This window comes from Thermobia domestica, chromosome 12 (genome assembly GCF_964235325.1).
Source record: "Thermobia domestica chromosome 12, izTheDome1.hap1.1, whole genome shotgun sequence".
NCBI lineage: Eukaryota > Metazoa > Arthropoda > Insecta > Zygentoma > Lepismatidae > Thermobia > Thermobia domestica.
Genome location: NC_137465.1, coordinates 227,129,868 through 227,148,000, shown reverse-complemented (window position 1 = coordinate 227,148,000; position 18,133 = coordinate 227,129,868). Strand labels below are relative to the sequence as shown.

At 35.4% G+C, this 18,133-nt stretch overlaps 1 protein-coding gene across 1 annotated transcript in view; it reads left to right on the top strand.

The window, feature by feature from the left end:
• The window catches only part of LOC145667076 (ABC transporter G family member 20-like), a 212,112-nt gene extending 198,269 nt beyond the window's left edge, over positions 1-13,843 (top strand). The window contains exon 17 of the mRNA XM_081734790.1: positions 13,599-13,843. Coding sequence (XP_081590916.1) covers positions 13,599-13,810 — 212 coding nt within the window. The 3' untranslated portion in view covers positions 13,811-13,843. The remainder of the gene's footprint in view (positions 1-13,598) is intronic.
• Positions 13,844-18,133: the final 4,290 nt, after the last annotated feature.

Genomic DNA, 18,133 nt, shown 5'->3' with positions numbered 1-18,133 from the left:
TATTCTTTGCTTTTATACGTATTTGCAACAGTGCTTCCCTCAATTGTCTTTCTAATTGCGATCTCTTCTATTTTTAGATTAAGAATGTCATTCAAAACCAAAAGATCAAAATCAGCAGTTGAATCAGCTGGAAAAAAGTGGACACAGAATTTAGCGACATGTAGAAAACGCCGTCCCAGCATACCAGAAATGAAAACTGATATGAGTGAAATGTGTAAAATGCCTACAAACAGAGACATAGTTGGTAGATATTTGGGGTTGTACGATGAACTGAAAGGGCAGTCGGATAGAATAAAGATAATCTCTTAAGAACTGTGTAGACTTTGGGAGAAGCTGAATTTTCCATTGCTTACTATGCAGCAAATTTCAGCAAAAGTTGCCAAGCTGATACAGTTGTTCGTAAAATATAGAGAAAGAAGGAATGAGGTATTTAAAAAATCCCTCACTAGTGTCTTCAATGTTACAAAAGAAAAAAGAAACTGGCTTTGCAGTGAAGATAAAGAATTGTACAGAAAACAACTTGAATCTGGTGGCCGAGTCGGATACACTACCGAGAAAGTTGCTTCTATATCAACGATCCATTCTTCAAAAAGGCGAAATAGCTCAATTGGTCCGTGTATAAGCCAAATGCAACATGTGAGTATCAGTGATACTGAAGAAGGTAAGGTCAACAGTGACTCTGAATTTTCAGAAGAGCCTCCTCTTATGAAACGTAAGTACCAAGCAACAAAATCTGCAGCCAAATTCGTGTCAAAACTGTCTCTGTCTACAAGAAAAGCAGCGAAAGTTCTTCGGAACTTGGCTGAGAAAGAAATACTGTAAATGTATCCACACCTTCATAATCGGGGATTTTGCGTCGAGTGATCAAGGAAGCTGAAACAATGAAGAACCGGCTTAAAGAAATTTTCGGTGAACAGGAATTCTGCTTGCATTTTGATGGGACGAGAATAGGAAGAAAAGATTATCAAGTGCAAAATTGTGAAAGAAGTCTTCGTCTTAGAGTTTTGGTTTGTGAAAGCAGATCCGCCGAGAACATCTATATCTTACTGCAAGCCTTGTTGGATGAGTATAATGCATGGAGGAGTATTAAAATGATCATATCTGTCATCACAGCATTGAATATAGGGCACAAAAGTGGTGTTGTTAGACTCCAGAGACATTTTAAACAAATAGGTTTCGATGAGCCTCAGTTTATAGGATGTTAGCAACATATTCTTGACCTGGTTCTGCGACACTGGATGGATTCAGTATTCCCAATAAAATCACGGTCATCCAGCTTCAATTATCAATTAATTGAAGATGTTTTGGCTGAGTATGAGGACTTACAAGAAAACTATTCTGGCACAGAAAAGGTACCACCACGTGAAAACCCAGGATGGAGAAATGATTTCCGGTTTTTATTTGAACTTTGTGAAGGATATAATTTCTACCGGAAGGAGAACAATTGGCCCCACTTGAACTGGCAGAAGCTACCTTACCTCAACAATGCTAGGTGTAATTCACGTGCAATCTATGCATGGTTGTCTTTTTTCTCCTTCCAAAATGGAGAGATCAGCTACAACGTACTTGCGACTTCATCGCAACTAGATGGACAATGATTTTCAATTCAGCATTATACAGAGGACACATACAATGAATTGCATGCTGCTATCTCCGACCTAAAGTGTCCTAAAACTTTAAAATTATTTTCCGCTCACTGGATAAAAGAACGTTCTATGCTGGATGTGCCTCGCTCAAATATGGTGGCCGGGAGAGCTGTGAAAGTAATGCAAGTGTATTACAACACTTGTTAAAGTGACAAATATCTCAACAGCAAGTTCATTAACATTAATTCACAAATTTAAAATCATTTTACTAATGTACTGTATAGAATATTCAGTGCCAAATGCAAACTGTGTAAGTAGACGAATGTTCTATTATTGCTAAAACAACATCAATATAGGTGCGGGAGCTTTTTTTACAATTAAACAAAATCAAAGACATTTTTGAGGTTTGCAGCCAAATGTTCATTGTTTGCCACTCCAGGCTTTTCAATTTGAAAAAAGTCATATACCTACTCGTTATTCTATGATTCAATTACAAACAACATTAATTTTATTGTTACATACTTCACTGGTATAGTTTGCGAAACTTAAGGACGAAAGTAAGTTTTGCACACCGTGTCAGTTCCAATCTATTGGTGAAATTTGAAGCATACACAGAAAGTAATGCTACAGTGTGATACAGGAAAGAACAGAAAGAAACACGTGATTAGAACAAAACTAACACGTTTGTACAGAGACAATAAGTCAACTGAAAGCATTGTGACTCATGATATACCCTTGACATTATAGAAGTGAAATGATCCTTAAATATATGTGTAGAGATGCAAAAAAGCCGGCTTTTTTTGAATCGATGGTTTTTTTTTTACATAAAAAGCCGGCTTTTTTGGGAAAAAAACGAGAATTTTGGAAATTTTGGCTTTTTTCAACTTCATGATTTTTCTATCTAAATAGCTTTCTTATAGTATATTCTATAATTAGATAAAAATTCCATGACCTGAATGTGATATTTCGCCCTGAAATTCACCATCAAGATGGATGGAGCACATGTTTTACGAATTAGAGATGCAAAAAAGCCGGCTTTTTTGAATCGATGGTTTTTTTCACATAAAAAGCCGGCTTTTTTGGGAAAAAACCGAGAATTTTGGAAATTTTGGCTTTTTTCATTTTCATGATTTTTCTATCCAAATAGCTTTCTTATAGTATATTCTATAGTTAGATAAGATTTCCACGACCTGAATGCCATATTTAGCTCTGTAATTCACCATCAAGATGGATGGAGCACATATTTTACAAATTAAAGCTAACATGAAGAATGTAGTATTTGAGGGTTAATTTTACAGGTTATTTAACTTTATTTTAACTTTTGAGTTATCGACATTTTTTTCCTTCTCTAGATCATTTTAGTTTGTCATCCGTGTTTCATTTCTAAGAGCTTAGTACTCCAGCTTCTAGCACGAAAGTTAAACTTACGTTTTTCTATATATCCGTCAAAGCATACGTTTTTCAATATGTCCGTCAAACCGTATTTCCACATTTCTGTTATACTGTAGTTGTGCAATGATTTAGCAATAATTTTCCAGATACAACCTTGAATACCAATTTATACAAATAATCAATAGCGGATTTAGAAAAGTACTTTGGGAGGAGTTTCTCTGATTGTTTCGTTTTCTAAAAAGTCCTAATTTTATTTGGGAGGTGCTTGAAGTTTATGAGTACAGGCATAACTAATATTTCGTTTCGTTTATATGTTTAGCAATAATCTTCCGGATACAACCTTGAAGATCATTTTATACTGAGAATCAGTGGCGAATTTAAAAAAAGTGTTTTGGGAGGGGTTTTCTTACTACTAATGTTTAGTTTTTCTAAATATTCGTAATTTTTATTTGACGGGAGCTTAAAGTTTATGAGTAAAGGCATAACTTATAGATATTTCGTTCGTTTTAGACATTCCACAACTTTGGAGAACAGGCTTCAGTCCGAAAGACCGATCCTCTAACCTTCGCAAAACCGTCACTGCTAGTAATTAGTAATAATAACGATTTAAAAACAATAAGGAAGGAAGTCTGGCCGACTTCCTTCCTTATTGTTTTTAAATCGTTATTATTACTACACTCCACTACTCCTACACTCCTAGTCGGCCAGTACACGCACTATTTCTAAATTCTCAGATGGAATGAAGGAAGGCTTTGTCAGAATGGTCGAATGCTGGGTTGAATCCCGGACTTCCCGATAGAAGCGCAAAAGCCAACCACTCAGTCACGTTTGTTGTGCAGTTGTATTTAGCTTAACTTAAATATATTCCGTAGTCTTTTTTTTTTTTTCCGTAATGATATGTTGAATCCCTCTTGTTAAAAATTCAGAAAACTTGAGGACTGGGTAAACCGTGATGGTGGTCAAGGGCGCCCATGTTGTGGTTTCCAAGGAGGGGAAGTATAAGCGACGTTTCAAAAATAGTTTCAAATTTTGCTGTAACTAATGTAAAAATCCTATTGAATTTTCAATATTCTGAAGTACATTTTCCTCTAGGGGGGGCAAGCGCCCCCTTAACCCCCCTGATGGGCGCCCTTGATGGTGGTTATAAAAAACTTGACTGTAGAATTTCAAGAATATACAGAACCATGTGCAGCCTTTAATTGTATCATACAAATCTAAGTATTTCTCTTATGTTTTATTTTAATTTTATTTTGTTTCAAAAAGAGGGTATGGAATATTTTGAAGTAAAAATACTACATACAATTTTGCTAGTTATTTGTGTATTTTTTGAAAGAAGTTTTTACTCTTAGGGTTGGCTCGTTTACACCAGCTGTTTTTTTTTAAATAACTGGTTTAAACTTAAAAAAATTAAAAGAACAAAAATGCGAATCGTGTGAACTTCATAGTGACGTTTCACATGTCAAACCATCTGCATTAGTCTTATTTCCTTTTCACCTTTTAATCAAGGTGTCCCATGTTCAATTCTCGGTCGAACCACAACCCTTCTTTCATGTGTAAACTAAGTACTCTTTCGGATGTCACTTTAAGCGAAAGTCTTCTCCTTGATAATCTCGGTATTACGTAAGGATGTTAAGCCTAAACATACAAAACGAAACCAAATTATATATTTCTGCATGCCTGTTGTTTTATAAAGAAGCGAAGGTTGCTTAAATATATTGATTAAAATTGGTAAAATTTATCGATTGCCTACTTAGCTTCCAACATTAGCTTGGATTGGACTTTCAATGATACCTACATACTAAATTTGTAATTTAATACCTCAGTTTTAGGAAAATAAACACACTGCTGAACAAGACTGCACTTATTTAATATAAAAACACATTTACACGTGACGTTTCGATCTTGGATAGAAGATCGAAACGTCAGGTGTAAATGTGTTTTTATATTAAATAAGTGCAGTCTTGTTCAGCAGTGTGTTTATTTTTCTGATTTTATTCGCAAGACGTTGACTATGATTGTGTGTCACTCAGTTTTAGCGTACTGATTATAATACGTTGACCTTTAAATTTTACATGCAAATTAAATTTTACAGGATTTTTCCGTTATTGTTTTACATTTAAAAGAATGACGGGATTTTCCCGATGGCTAGGGCGGGAGTTTCTCAATTTAAGAAATTTACTGACCGGACTTCTTTAAGCTTATGGGACCTCTTCCAGCATAACCCCGTTGTTGAATAATAACACCAAGGCGAAACAAACTTATTTCTGTGAATATGTAATACAAATACATAAAGCAAAATATCTAAATCAAAAAACCTGGTTTAAACCCCAAAAAAGCCTGGTTTAAACTGCCCCCCCAAAACGGGTTTTTGGCATTTTCAGAAACAACCATGGTTCTTGCCAACTCTGCTTACTTTTGTATATAGGAGGTTAAAATGTGTTTATTATATACATTGGTTAATCCTTTGGAATTCATAATGTAAAAATGTTGAAGTAAAATTGTTTAAAATATCTTTTCGAAATTCATGGTTTACTTTCGAGGTTTTATATTATTATCGGCATCAACCACTAATTAAATGACTTTCTGTGTTATAGAGAAGCGAAACAAAGTCTGCTTTATCGATTTAAAGCAGAATTTTGAAAAAAGCCCAAAATTTCCCAAGCAAAAAAGCAAAGCAGAAAAAACCGAGTTTTTTTCCAAAAAAGCCGGTTTTTTTCCGAGCCCTTGCATCTCTATTACGAATTAAAGCTAACATGAAGAATGTAGTATTTGAGGGTAATTTTAGAGGCTATTTAACTTTATTTTAACTTTTGAGTTATCGACATATTTTTTCTTCTCTAGTTTGTCATCCGTGTTTCATTTCTAAGAGCTTTTAGTACTCTAGCTTCTAGCGCAAAAGTTAAACTTGCCCGTTTTTCTATTTATCCGTCAAAGCGTACGTTTTTCAATATATCCGTCAAACCGTACTTCCACATTTCTGTTATACTGTAGCTGTGAAGTGATTTAGCAATAATTTTCCGGACACAACCTTGAATACCAATTTATACAAATAATCAGTAGCAGATTTAGAAAAGTACTTTGGGAGAGGTTTCTCTGATTGTTTCGTTTCCTAAAAAGTCCTAATTTTATTTGGGAAGTGCTTGAAGTTTATGAGTACAGGCATAACTAATATTTCGTTTCGTTTATATGTTTAGCAATAATCTTCCGGATACAACTTTAAAAATCATTTTATACTGAGAATCAGTGGCGGATTTAGAAAAGTATTTTGGGAAGGGTTTCTTACTAATGTTTAGTTTTTTTAAACATTCGTAATTTTTATTTGACGGGAGCTTAAAGTTTATGAGTAAAGGCATAAATAATAGATATTTCGTTTGTTGCAGACATTCCGTAACTTTGGGGAACGGGCTTCAGTCCGAAAGACCGCTCCCCTAACCTTCGCAAAACCGTCACTGCTGGTAATTAGTAATAATAACGATTTAAAAACAATAAAAAAGGAAGTCGCCCAACTCACAGTACACGCACTATTTCTACATTCACAGATGGAATGAAGAAAAGCTTTATCAGAATGGTCGAATGCTGGTTGAATCCCAGACTTCCCGATAGAAGCGTAAAAGCTAATCACTCAGTCATGTTTGTTGTGCAGTTGTATTTAGCTTAACTTAAATATATTCCGTAGTCTTTTTTTTTGGGGGGGGGTCCGTAATGTTGAATCCCTCTTGTTAAAAATTCAGAAAACTTGAGGATTGGGTAAACTGTGATGGTGGTTCTATAAAACTTAACTGTAGAATTTCAAGAATATACAGAACCAAAAGCTCTAGATGTGCAGCCTTTAAGTGTATCATATAAATCTAAGTATTTCTCTTATGTTTTATTTTAATTTTATTTTGTTTCAAAAAGAGGGTATGGAATATTTTGAAGTAAAAATACTACATACTATTTTGCTAGTTATTTGTGTATTCTTTAAAAAGAAGTGTTTACTTTTAGGGTTGGCTGATTTACACCAACTTTTTTTTTTAATAACTGGTTTAAACCACAAAAATAAAAAGAATGAAAAATGCGAATCGTGTGAACTTCATGGTAACGTTTCCAGATATCAAACCACCTGCAATAGTTTTATTTCCCTTTCACCTTTTAATCAAGGTGTCCCATGTTCAATTCTCGGTCGAACCACAATCCTTTTTTCATGCGTAACCCAAGTAGCGGTTCGGATGTCAGTTTAAGCGAAAGTCTTCTCCTTGATAACCTCGGTATTTCGTAAGGATGTTAAGCCTAAATATACGAAACAAACCAAATTGTATATTTCTGCATGCCTAAATGCGTGTTGTTTTATAAAGAAGCCAATATTGCTTAAATATATTGATAGAAATTGGCAAAATTTATCGATTGCCTACGTAGCTTCCAACATTAGCTTGGATTGGACTTTCAATGATATCTACGTATCGGTACTAAATTTGTAATTTAATACCTCAGTTTTAGCGTACTGATTATGTTACGTTGACCTTTAAATTTTACATGCAAAGCAATAACAGGATTTTCCCGTTATTGTCTTACATTTCAAGTAATGACGGGATTTTCCCAATGGCTAGGGCGGAAGATTCTCAACTTAAGAAATTTACTGACCGCACTTCTTTAAGCTTATGGGAGTTCTTCCGGCATAACCCCGATGTTGCATAATAACATCAAGGCGAAACAAACTTAGGCTATTTCTGTGAATATGTAATATAAATACATAAAGCAAAAAATCTAAGTCAAAAAAGCCTGGTTTAAACCAAAAAAGCCTGGTTTAAACATCCCCCAAAAAACGGGTTTTTGGCATATTCAAAAACAACCACGGTTCTTGCCAACTCTGCTTACTTTTGTATATAGGAGGTTAAAAAATTCTTATTATATACATTGGTTAATCTTGTGGAATTCATAATGTAAATATGTTGAAGAAAAATTGTTTGAAATATTTTTTCGAAATTCATAGTTTATTTTCGATGTTTTATATTATTATCAGCATCAACCACTAATTAAATGATTTTTTGTGTTATAGAGAAGCGATACAAAGTCTGTTTTATCAATTTAAAGCAGTATTTTGAAAAAAGCCCAAAATTTCCGAAGCAAAAAAGCAAAGCAGAAAAAACCGAGTTTTTTCCAAAAAAGCCGGTTTTTTTCCGAGCCCTTGCATCTCTATATATGTGTGATCAACACGAACAGTTATGCATATTATGGCGTTTCAAGTTCGAGTCTATTGTTCGGGCGCTAAGATACGACGGTGCCTCGGTTCAATCCTCTATGTCCCTATGAGGAAAAGTCAAGATACGACCGATGGGAGTTCCAATCAGGGTACCCACAGTCTTACGGGAGTCCGCGGTGCAGTTACTGTTACACGTTGAACTTCACTCTAAAATCTCATATATCTTTGGTCCGGTTACTTATTACGTCTCTTATAACCTCGGGGAAGGAGTTCACAAAATTTACATAAAGTTAACTTAAACACCCAGGGCGTTATGCAGAGAATAAGAATAAGAATAAGAATAATTTATTGTCGTTAAACAACATGATGTTGTAATAGACAACGTCAAAATTTAAGTTTGCGTACATGTAATATTTACAATTTTAATTAATCAATACAATATTTTATATTTTACCTAGTACTACTTTTCTATTCTAATCCTGAAATTTCTTCCTGAAATTCTGAAATACTATATATACACTTTTCTAAGAGCCACTTTTTACAAAAACATTTAAAATTTTTAATCTCCATTTCTCTCACTCTGAGTGGCAACAGATTATACAATTTCATCCCTATATATTTATAACTATTTTGAGTTTTGCACAGCCGCACATGGGGAATATTTATTTCATTTTTGCGCCTTGTATTGTGTGAGTGAACACTACTTCGAGTAACATAATTTATACAGTTTTCTTTGATATACACAAGGCACGATGATATGTACAAGGACGGAATGGTCATTATTCCAAAATCTTTAAAAAAATGTCTGCAAGATTCTCTCTCTGGAATTCCTGTTATCGTTCTTATCGCTCTTTTTTGCCACTTAAATACTGTTTGTGCCCCGGAAGAATTACCCCATAATAGTATGCCATACGAAAGATGAGAGTGAAAGAAAGCATAATATGCAGTGATTAATAGACTTTTACTTACCGATATTTTTAATTTACGTAACACATATACTGCCCTTGATAATTTTTTACAAAGTTGCATAGTATGCACATTCCAATTTAATTTTGTATCTAAGTATATCCCTAATAGATTGACTGAGGAGCATTCTTTTGTATCAGTTGTGGAGCTGCTGAGATGAAAGTATAACTTCTCTGTTTTATTATGATTCAAATGTAATTTATTGTGGAACAGCCAAACAGTAGATTTATCTATTGCTTTATTATTTTTTGTGTGTATTGCGTTGATATTATTTTCTTTCGTTATAAATGTAGTGTCATCGGCATACATAACAGTGGTTTCTAATACGTAGTCAGGTAAATCGTTAATATATACCAGAAATAGAAAAGGACCAATGACACTTCCCTGTGGCACTCCTGTTAATATATCAAGTACGTTTGACTGTTTATTTTGTACACACACAACTTGTTTTCTACTTTCAAGATAAGACCTGATCAATAGGAGCTCAGTTCCTCTGATCCCATAATACTGTAATTTCTGAATCAATATTTCATGTGAAACAGTATCAAAAGCCTTACTTAAATCTAATAATGTTGCGCAAGCGAATGAACTGTTTTCAAAGGCATCAATTATCTCAGATACAACTTTTTCAACAGCTTTAATTGTGGACATACCTTTCCGAAACCCATATTGTGCACAGTTAATGAGTTTGTTATTTTCAAAGTACAGAGTTAGTTGTTCTTTCATGCAATGTTCAATAATTTTTGATACAATTGGTACGAGAGATATTGGTCATTCTGTCCAGTGATTAGTGCCATACTAAAGAGTTCGACTAACATATGTTTCCTTCAGTACTCAGGCCTTTAGTATGAAGCTAATAAAACGTCAAAACGACTGTGCATAAGGCGGCCAATGTTTGAATAGGGGGAAAAATGTATCCTTGTACTGCACTATGTTAACTATATGACAAACAAATTGACATGAAATACACAGAAATATATTTGAAGCTTACCTGAAATATCAATCTCTATATTCAATAAAATATCACAAACAGATTTCACATTAATAAATAATCAACGAACCATAAATAATTATTAAAATGACATGTTAGAACTTAAGCCTTTTCGATTTTCACTTTACACGTAAATTTTGATAGGGCCAAAGAATCAAAATAAGTAAGATATACTGATTTATTTATGCGCTATTACTTTATAAGCACAAATATAATTTCACTAAAAGAAAATAACCATAGTGGATGAGGATGATGATCCGTCCTTATTACCGGAAATCGTACGTGAATATAACGCGGTTGCGAAGTTTAGGTGATCACCATTTATAAACACTCTTCACAAAGGGAAATTAATTATTTCCAAGCACAAATTTGGGACATTTCCCTCACTTCTTCTATTACTTTCCTTATTGGGTGAGGCTCCACTCCTTGAACCTTGTTGTTTTACCACTCATTATAATTAACGACACATTGTATCCTTGTCTTCAATAATGTTGATCATGATGAAAATTTTCCTTTTTTTGTTATAACTTTGCACTCAGCGAGATAGATTTTGTAAAATGTTACGTAGTACTTCAGGTTGACGAATCGTATGGAGCACTTTTAAAATTGAATTTCTGCTATTTAATCTGCATTTTAGTGGGACACATTACATGGCCATCCCGATTCTGTCGTGTCTTAGTCCCACTGTCCGCGTCATGAACATTGCTTTCTGACACAGACAAAGAGTGCGTATGAATACATTTTTAAAATAAAAAAATAGCCTACTTCCTGTCGAACATTTAGTTTTTAGGCAGCTGATATTTTTATAGGGGTTAAAATATTAATTCTTGCATTGTCAATAGTATAATGATTACACTTGCACAAATAGTAAAATGAATAATTACTCTCAATGTTCGAAGTGGAAAAAAACAGAGGCGGTATGTTTTATGATTTTGACTCAACATACCGGCTATTTAAATATTGTCTTGACCACTAAAAAACCAGAGACGGTATGTCCTAATTACTGATAAAACAGAGGCGGTTTGGCATACCACCGCATACCGTCTCACTAGGGATGCGCACGAGACGAGTCGAGACAGAATTTTCCTGACAAAATTTGAGTCGAGTCACAGCTCTTTCAATAGAGAAATATACATTTTTCGAGTCGAGACATCACTTTAACAGTACATTTTCGAGACGAGACAGCCTCAAATCTTGTCTCATGCGCATCCCTACGTCTCACTTCGACCACTGATTACTCTTTATCGTAAAGTATGCAAATTATAAAATATAGTTCGTTGCTCCACAGTTCAGTTTGTGTAGAGGTGGGAAAAGAGCCACGCTGCAACGAATTCCTTACCAAACCAGACTATGCGAAGAGAGATGTGAGCGACAAACACACACACACACACACACACACACACGAACACGAACACACACACACACACACACACACACACACACACACACACACACATACGAACACTTGTGAGAGAGGAACTTCGCAGTTTTTTGTTTCCAAGAATTCCGCCTCGCTAAAGAGGGCTTCCAAGAAATTTATTAGCATATATGAGGCAGGGGCGGATCCAGGACCGACTTCTGGGGGGGGGCGGTGGGTTGTCATACTGCTACTTTTAAGGGCTCCAAACTTTGGGATGGGTTTTATTTATATATGTAAAATAAGAAAGTTTCCTCTTCTGGGAGGGCGATCGCCCCCCCGGATCCGCCCCTGATATGAGGATTGTTCAAGGAGTGCATAACGATAGCGTTATAATATTCTGCAACATGCTTCCATGCTACTCACAAAGTTGGTAATAAGTTGCTGTAGTATGGAGTTCCATTCCTCCACCAGCGCTGTTGACATCTGCAGGACAGCTGTTGTTTGTTGCATCTGGACATACTGCAAGACCCTCCCCACAGCATCCCAAACGTGTTCGATGAGATTCAAATCGGGGAAACTAGCAGACCAATCGTTCCAAGAGCTCCGTCACCTGTGCTGTTTAATGCGGTTACCCATTATCATTCATAAAGAACTTGTAGCCGATTGCACTTCTGAAAAGACACACATGGAGAAGGAGCGCAGTGTCAATAATAACGCTAACTGATGAGTACACAGCATTCAAGAATTGAGAGGTCGGTATGTCCATACAACACTATGCTTCCCCACACAAGAACACCAGACCACCCAACGATCATGTTCGAAAATGTTCCTTGGTTTATTCGCCAGACGAATATACGTCTAGGATCACTGTTCAAACTGAATTTGCTCTCATCAGAAAAGATGATGTGATTTGACTAGCGTTACCACAAATGACGTTGCCGATGTGCGAGTGTTAACGGAACACTATGTAACGGTTTTTAGAAAAAAAAAGCTTTTTTGGATTAAAAAAAACAAGAAGTCTCTTTTTTTCAGCTGGTCGTCGGACAAAGAGACTATCACATGTGGCGACGTGCCACTGTGGAGTCCTCTTAGATGTGTTGGAATTGCACTCATTGTTTGATATCGACCTCTTCACTATTTCACAATGCAGCAGCTGTTCTCTGCAGTAGTTGACCGTGGTCGACCACCACCTCTCCTTCGCACAGTATTACATGTTCGGAATGCTCCTCCGCAGTGGAAACAATGCTATAGGCAATATCAAACTCGTTACACTTCGTCCTTCTTTTAGTTTCTCGGTGATTCTTTCCCGTGTGAAGTTACCCAAAAGTCTCCGGGCCATGTTGTGGCGAGTAACAGCATCACAATGCACCTTAACAGCTTTCTGACTGAGAAGCACTGTTTTATTGATGTCATTCAACTGCTTCATATTGGGGAAGAAGATCCATTCAGCGCTACGGTCACACTCGTGTCACGTTATGCAAAGTATTGCTTTCTGTGCATGTGTGGGAGTCCAATGGCAACATGCTATCGGGCTTTGATCTATTTCCGTCGACTACGCAATATTTTATGCTACTTTATCTCGTCCTTAAGATTTGCACAACAATGTAGATTACTACTATATACTATCTTTGTCAGTAACTGGCGCCCCGCAGTTTGAGAACCACTGCTTTAAGAGTCTTCATCCCGGCGAAATTAAAATACCGCTAACTTTATAGTAATTACGTGATATCTTCAAATAGATAAAAGATAATCGAAATGTGGAATAAGAGCGCCCTAGACAATTCATTTTACATGAAAAACCGTTATCACGACTCACTTATCTGCTTTCGATTTCGAGCCATTTTGAAAATCGGCATTTATTTTCGCGTTTCTACACAGCTGAAAACGGAAAGCCGCTAGGTGACTTGTAATAACGGTACCTAACGCAAAATAATATTGTCTAGGGCGCTCTTATTCCACATTTCGATTATCTTTTATCTATTTGAAGATATCACATAATTACTGTAAAATTAGCGGTATTTTAATTTCGCCGGGATGAAGACTCTTAATTTGTAATGGAATAATTGTAAACAAGAAGCTATCTTAAACATTTCCTTCGCATGATCTGTTGACATTTCTTTTCAGGTATACTTTGGCCTATGTCAGCCATGCCAAAGTTCCTTCAGGTGATTGGTAAGATTCTACCTCAAACAATCCCCTGCATAGCATTCAGGGACATCCTTCTCCGAGGATGGGGAATGAAAACTTACTATGTTTATATGTCATTTATCGTTAGTTTTGGTTGGAGTTTCGCATTTTTCATTTTCAGTGCAATTATTCTTAATTCAAAACGATAATCTGTAAGTACAAAAACGATTATAATAAATCTTCTATATTTTCTAATATAAAAATGTATAATTTAACTACAGTTGCAATGAAATGACTTCCAAAATTAAAAAAAAAAAAGAAAGAAAATATTACAACCCTAGATTTTATTGAAAAGCACAAAATATAGTAATAGGTGTCAAAATGCAACACGACCTATGACGTAAAGGATATAACCAGCAAACTTTCGCGCCATTTTGATCTTTCCCACCTATAAAGAATCTGGAATAATCGGACAAAAGATTATGTTCGCATTATTCTCTTTTTAATTTTCAAACTAATCAAAGTAAGATTTTTACGTTTGTTGTCATTCGATCATCTAAAAATTTGCTTCCACTCGTAGTGATTACTAATAACAGTTACGAGTTTTTTTTTAATAAAAAAAATTCAAATAGTCTCGTTTACAATAATTTTTATAAAAATATTTTAATCATGAATTCTTCATATTGTGTCTGAAACCTTTAGAATATCATTTATACGGTATGTACGGGGCAATGATGGATATATTGGACAATTCATAAAATAATTCTAACTCGCATCAGGATTGACATCTTTTGGAGTTCCTTCCAACTTCGCGTAGCAGTTGATCATAGTCTGTCCTTCTTGTTTTCTTCTTATCCTCACTCTCGTCATTTGAACCTTGCATCTTCCATATTCTCTCCTCCAGCTTTGTCCTGTTTTGTTTTTTGCTGGTATCGACACTTTTAGACTTCAGTTAACAATTTGTTGTAGTAGCCATAATGTCGGGAAAATTAAAGCAGATCTTTTCAAATATCTTCTTTCCTCTCTTTGGAATAATACACTAGAAGATCCTTTGCATCTTCAGGCAACTCTTGCAATACACTGGTTTTGTTGTAATGGGAAAATGAAATGAAATCTTTGTTTTATGTCCCACGTTTATGCCAGCAAGGCTAGAGGAGACGTGATTATGAGAAATGAATGAAATGAAGAAAGTGGGAGAAAACGGGAAAATCTCGTGGAAAACAACGCACATGGTATTTGTCCAGACAAAGTTCACTTGGTGGGGTCTGGAATCGAACCCGGGACTCCAAGCACAAGAGGTGAACGCTCTATCACTGAGCCACCACGGCCCCTTCGTTGAAATGGGGCAAATGCAGCTAAGCAAGGTCTTTCATAAGAGCTGCTCTCCAAACAAAACAAGAACTCACTTCTGAATTGCGGTGTCAATGATCATGTTGTCAACATTTATATCAAACCATTTTGATATCAAAGAAATATTTTGTGCTTTATCCCTGAAAGTTTCTAGCGTTGATTCCGATACTCTTCCACAGCAAGAGAGAGGATATTTTTATTTGCTACAGTTCACATGATTTTTATTTTGGAAGTAGCGAATCATAACAAGTCATAGTAACTTCTTTGTCTCAAGGATTATATATTTACTGACTCTTTTATATATATGGAAACACTTGAATAAATGAAACTTACCAGATTGATATGGCCCTGAACCAATTTTCACCTTCAGAAGACCTTTGATGCGACGTAGAATGGAGTCATAATGTGAAGATGAATAATCTGATTTGAATACTAATAATAGTAATAAGTTGTGGACTGTGATGTACTAAATTGAAATTCTGTGAAAACGATGAACATTATTTGAAATCATAGACCCTGAATTTTCTTCATCAAATCGATGTTAAAATTATAATTTAAATTTCCATTTCTTTCAGCACAACTTACAGTTCATTTACAAGTTGAGACATACAATAATTTCTATTTTGTGTTGACGCTTTCCTTTTATGTGTGTGTTAATGAATACACATACAGATTTTTCCATTGTCCACATTTCTAAATATCACCTTATCCTACATGTTCATTTCATCAGCTTGCCTTAGATTCACTGAATTAAGAATTCAGTGACTGATGCCTTTGAAAAAACTACGGAAAAAGAACTCACGTCGTCAGATAGAGTTGACCAACGGGGACGATATAGATAGGAACTCTCCGCGACACTTCATTTTCGGCGCCTAGACTTTACCCATGTTGAAACGGGGTAGCACATCTTTTTTAAGAGCCGGCGGGACTCAAGTGACCTTGACAAATCGAAGATAGAGTTTCTCCTTGCAGTTCAAAGTGTTTCCTTATTTTGACAACAGATGGGGTTGTCGCTGAAATGCCGTCAAAGCAAATGCACCCGTCCTTTTCCTTCGTTTTCCCCTGCATGTGGTCAAAGTTGGACAGCGTAGGAGGGGGATGGTTACGGCTGTAAATGGGACAGAAGAGTGAAATTCTTTTCTTTTGGCTAAAAGAGAAACAGAACTGAAGAAACAAATAAATAAGAGGGACCAACATGATATCAGCCGTCAGCCCCGTGTCTAGAGAGATACTCAAATATCTACAACGGTCACAAACATTCCATAGAAAGCTAAAGCACTTGTCGCCTGTCTCTTTCTCAAAGGATTCTACCTATGGTAAATAACAGAATAGTGCGAGCCATGCCAATATTAAAACACACACACACACACACACACACACACACACACACACACACACACACACACACACACACACGGGAGAGTCGATATTCTAATTTATTTAGGGCCTTCGTGGTTTAAAAAAAAAGAAAAAAAACTTGGAATTGAAAGGCAGAAAACCCAGACAAAGATTTGAAATGTATTGACAATGTGAATCATTTTTTTAGTGGAATCCATTTCCTTATTTTCTTTTCAAAATATGACCACCAGATTTACCCTCTCTCTCGCCTTCACATTCAAATGGTCCTGGGTTCGATACCAGTTGCTGACCATCCTGAGTTTTTCCTATTATAACAGGAAAAAGCCACAATGTTACATTCAGCCTTGGGGGCCGGCTTAGAAGGACAGGAGGGAGCACATGCCCTGCTTGATGTTGGTTTTTATTGGGGGAAATAGACCACTTCATTAACAATAGAATTAAAAGATGTGTCACTCATGTCCAAAATTATTGTCGCATTTCTATAAATATGTTATTGTAGGAATATAATTTGATAACGAATTCACCCGGTATTTCTTATAATGTTAGTATGCGTACAATTGGCAAAGACATGTATGTGGCAAATTTCATGTCAAAAGAGCAGTAAATAAGAACAATAAAACGAAAACAAAACTTTCGTGTCCATTTAGCAACATTTTATTTAACTCATTCTAATCTTCGTATTTATAATTACTGTATTTTCCTATGAAATTTACCACATATATTTCCCGATTGTACACATAGTATCAGTATTAAAAGTCTCCTGGAAAATCATTATTAGAAGACAGTTATAGATATGCGACAATCATTTTGGACATGAGTGTACAAGGATGTAACAGGTGTTTGTTTCAAACATTAAATAAGTGTTCGTATAAATTGAACTTGTTTCCTGACGTCATAGAACTAAGAACTGTTGCAGAGCGATGTAAGTCCGGTGACAATACAATATTCCATTCTTACTTTCATACTTTGCAATATATCTATTTATTTTAAAAGCAAATTTTAATGTTTTTTTTTTATTTTCAACTTCCTTATCCTAAAATAAATTCTAGCCTTTAACCAGCCCTGGTATCCCTGGTTGCATATCACTTTAGGATTTGGAAAAGGTGTCCAACGAATTAAAAAAATGATAAGACACCTTTTAAAGACATTCTTTTGTTAATAAATTCCCACTAAAAAGTTAAAAATAATTTTGTTTATGCAAGACTAAATAAAAAGAATGGAGCGCGTCATTTTAAGAATTTATAAAGTAACTGTAAGCCTATATGAGAGCGCATCCCTTTTTTTTTAGTCACGCATAAACATTTTTTTAAAAACTTTTAAGTGCGAATTGATTAATGAAAGAATGTCTTTAAAATGTTTATTATTATCTTTTTTTTTATTATTGTTAATGTTTGCGTCCTTGGCATAGGGTGTTTATTTTGGTAAGGTACCGTATGGTACGTTTCTATACTACTAGGGTATATTAAAATTTAGTTTCCTATGCGTTACTACATACATTAAAAAGCATTCTTTTTAAAGAATTACTACCGAATATTACTACCGCTCCGCTAATAAGAGGGAGACAGATTGAGGATACCAAACACCCCTACCGTTGATTGAGAAATATTTAGGTGTCGACACTGATGAGCAACATCTACATATGAATTTGAATGTTTTATGGGCTTTAGACAATTGATTCAGACCGGGAAACATGGGGGACAGAATGTTGGAAGCAAGTAGTCCAGTCCCTAGTTTGAATGCCTGGAATGAGTAAGGACCCTTTCCCCCTTGGTAAAACCTGCCGGAATTGGAAGCAATATCAAAAAACACAGCTTCGAAAAAAG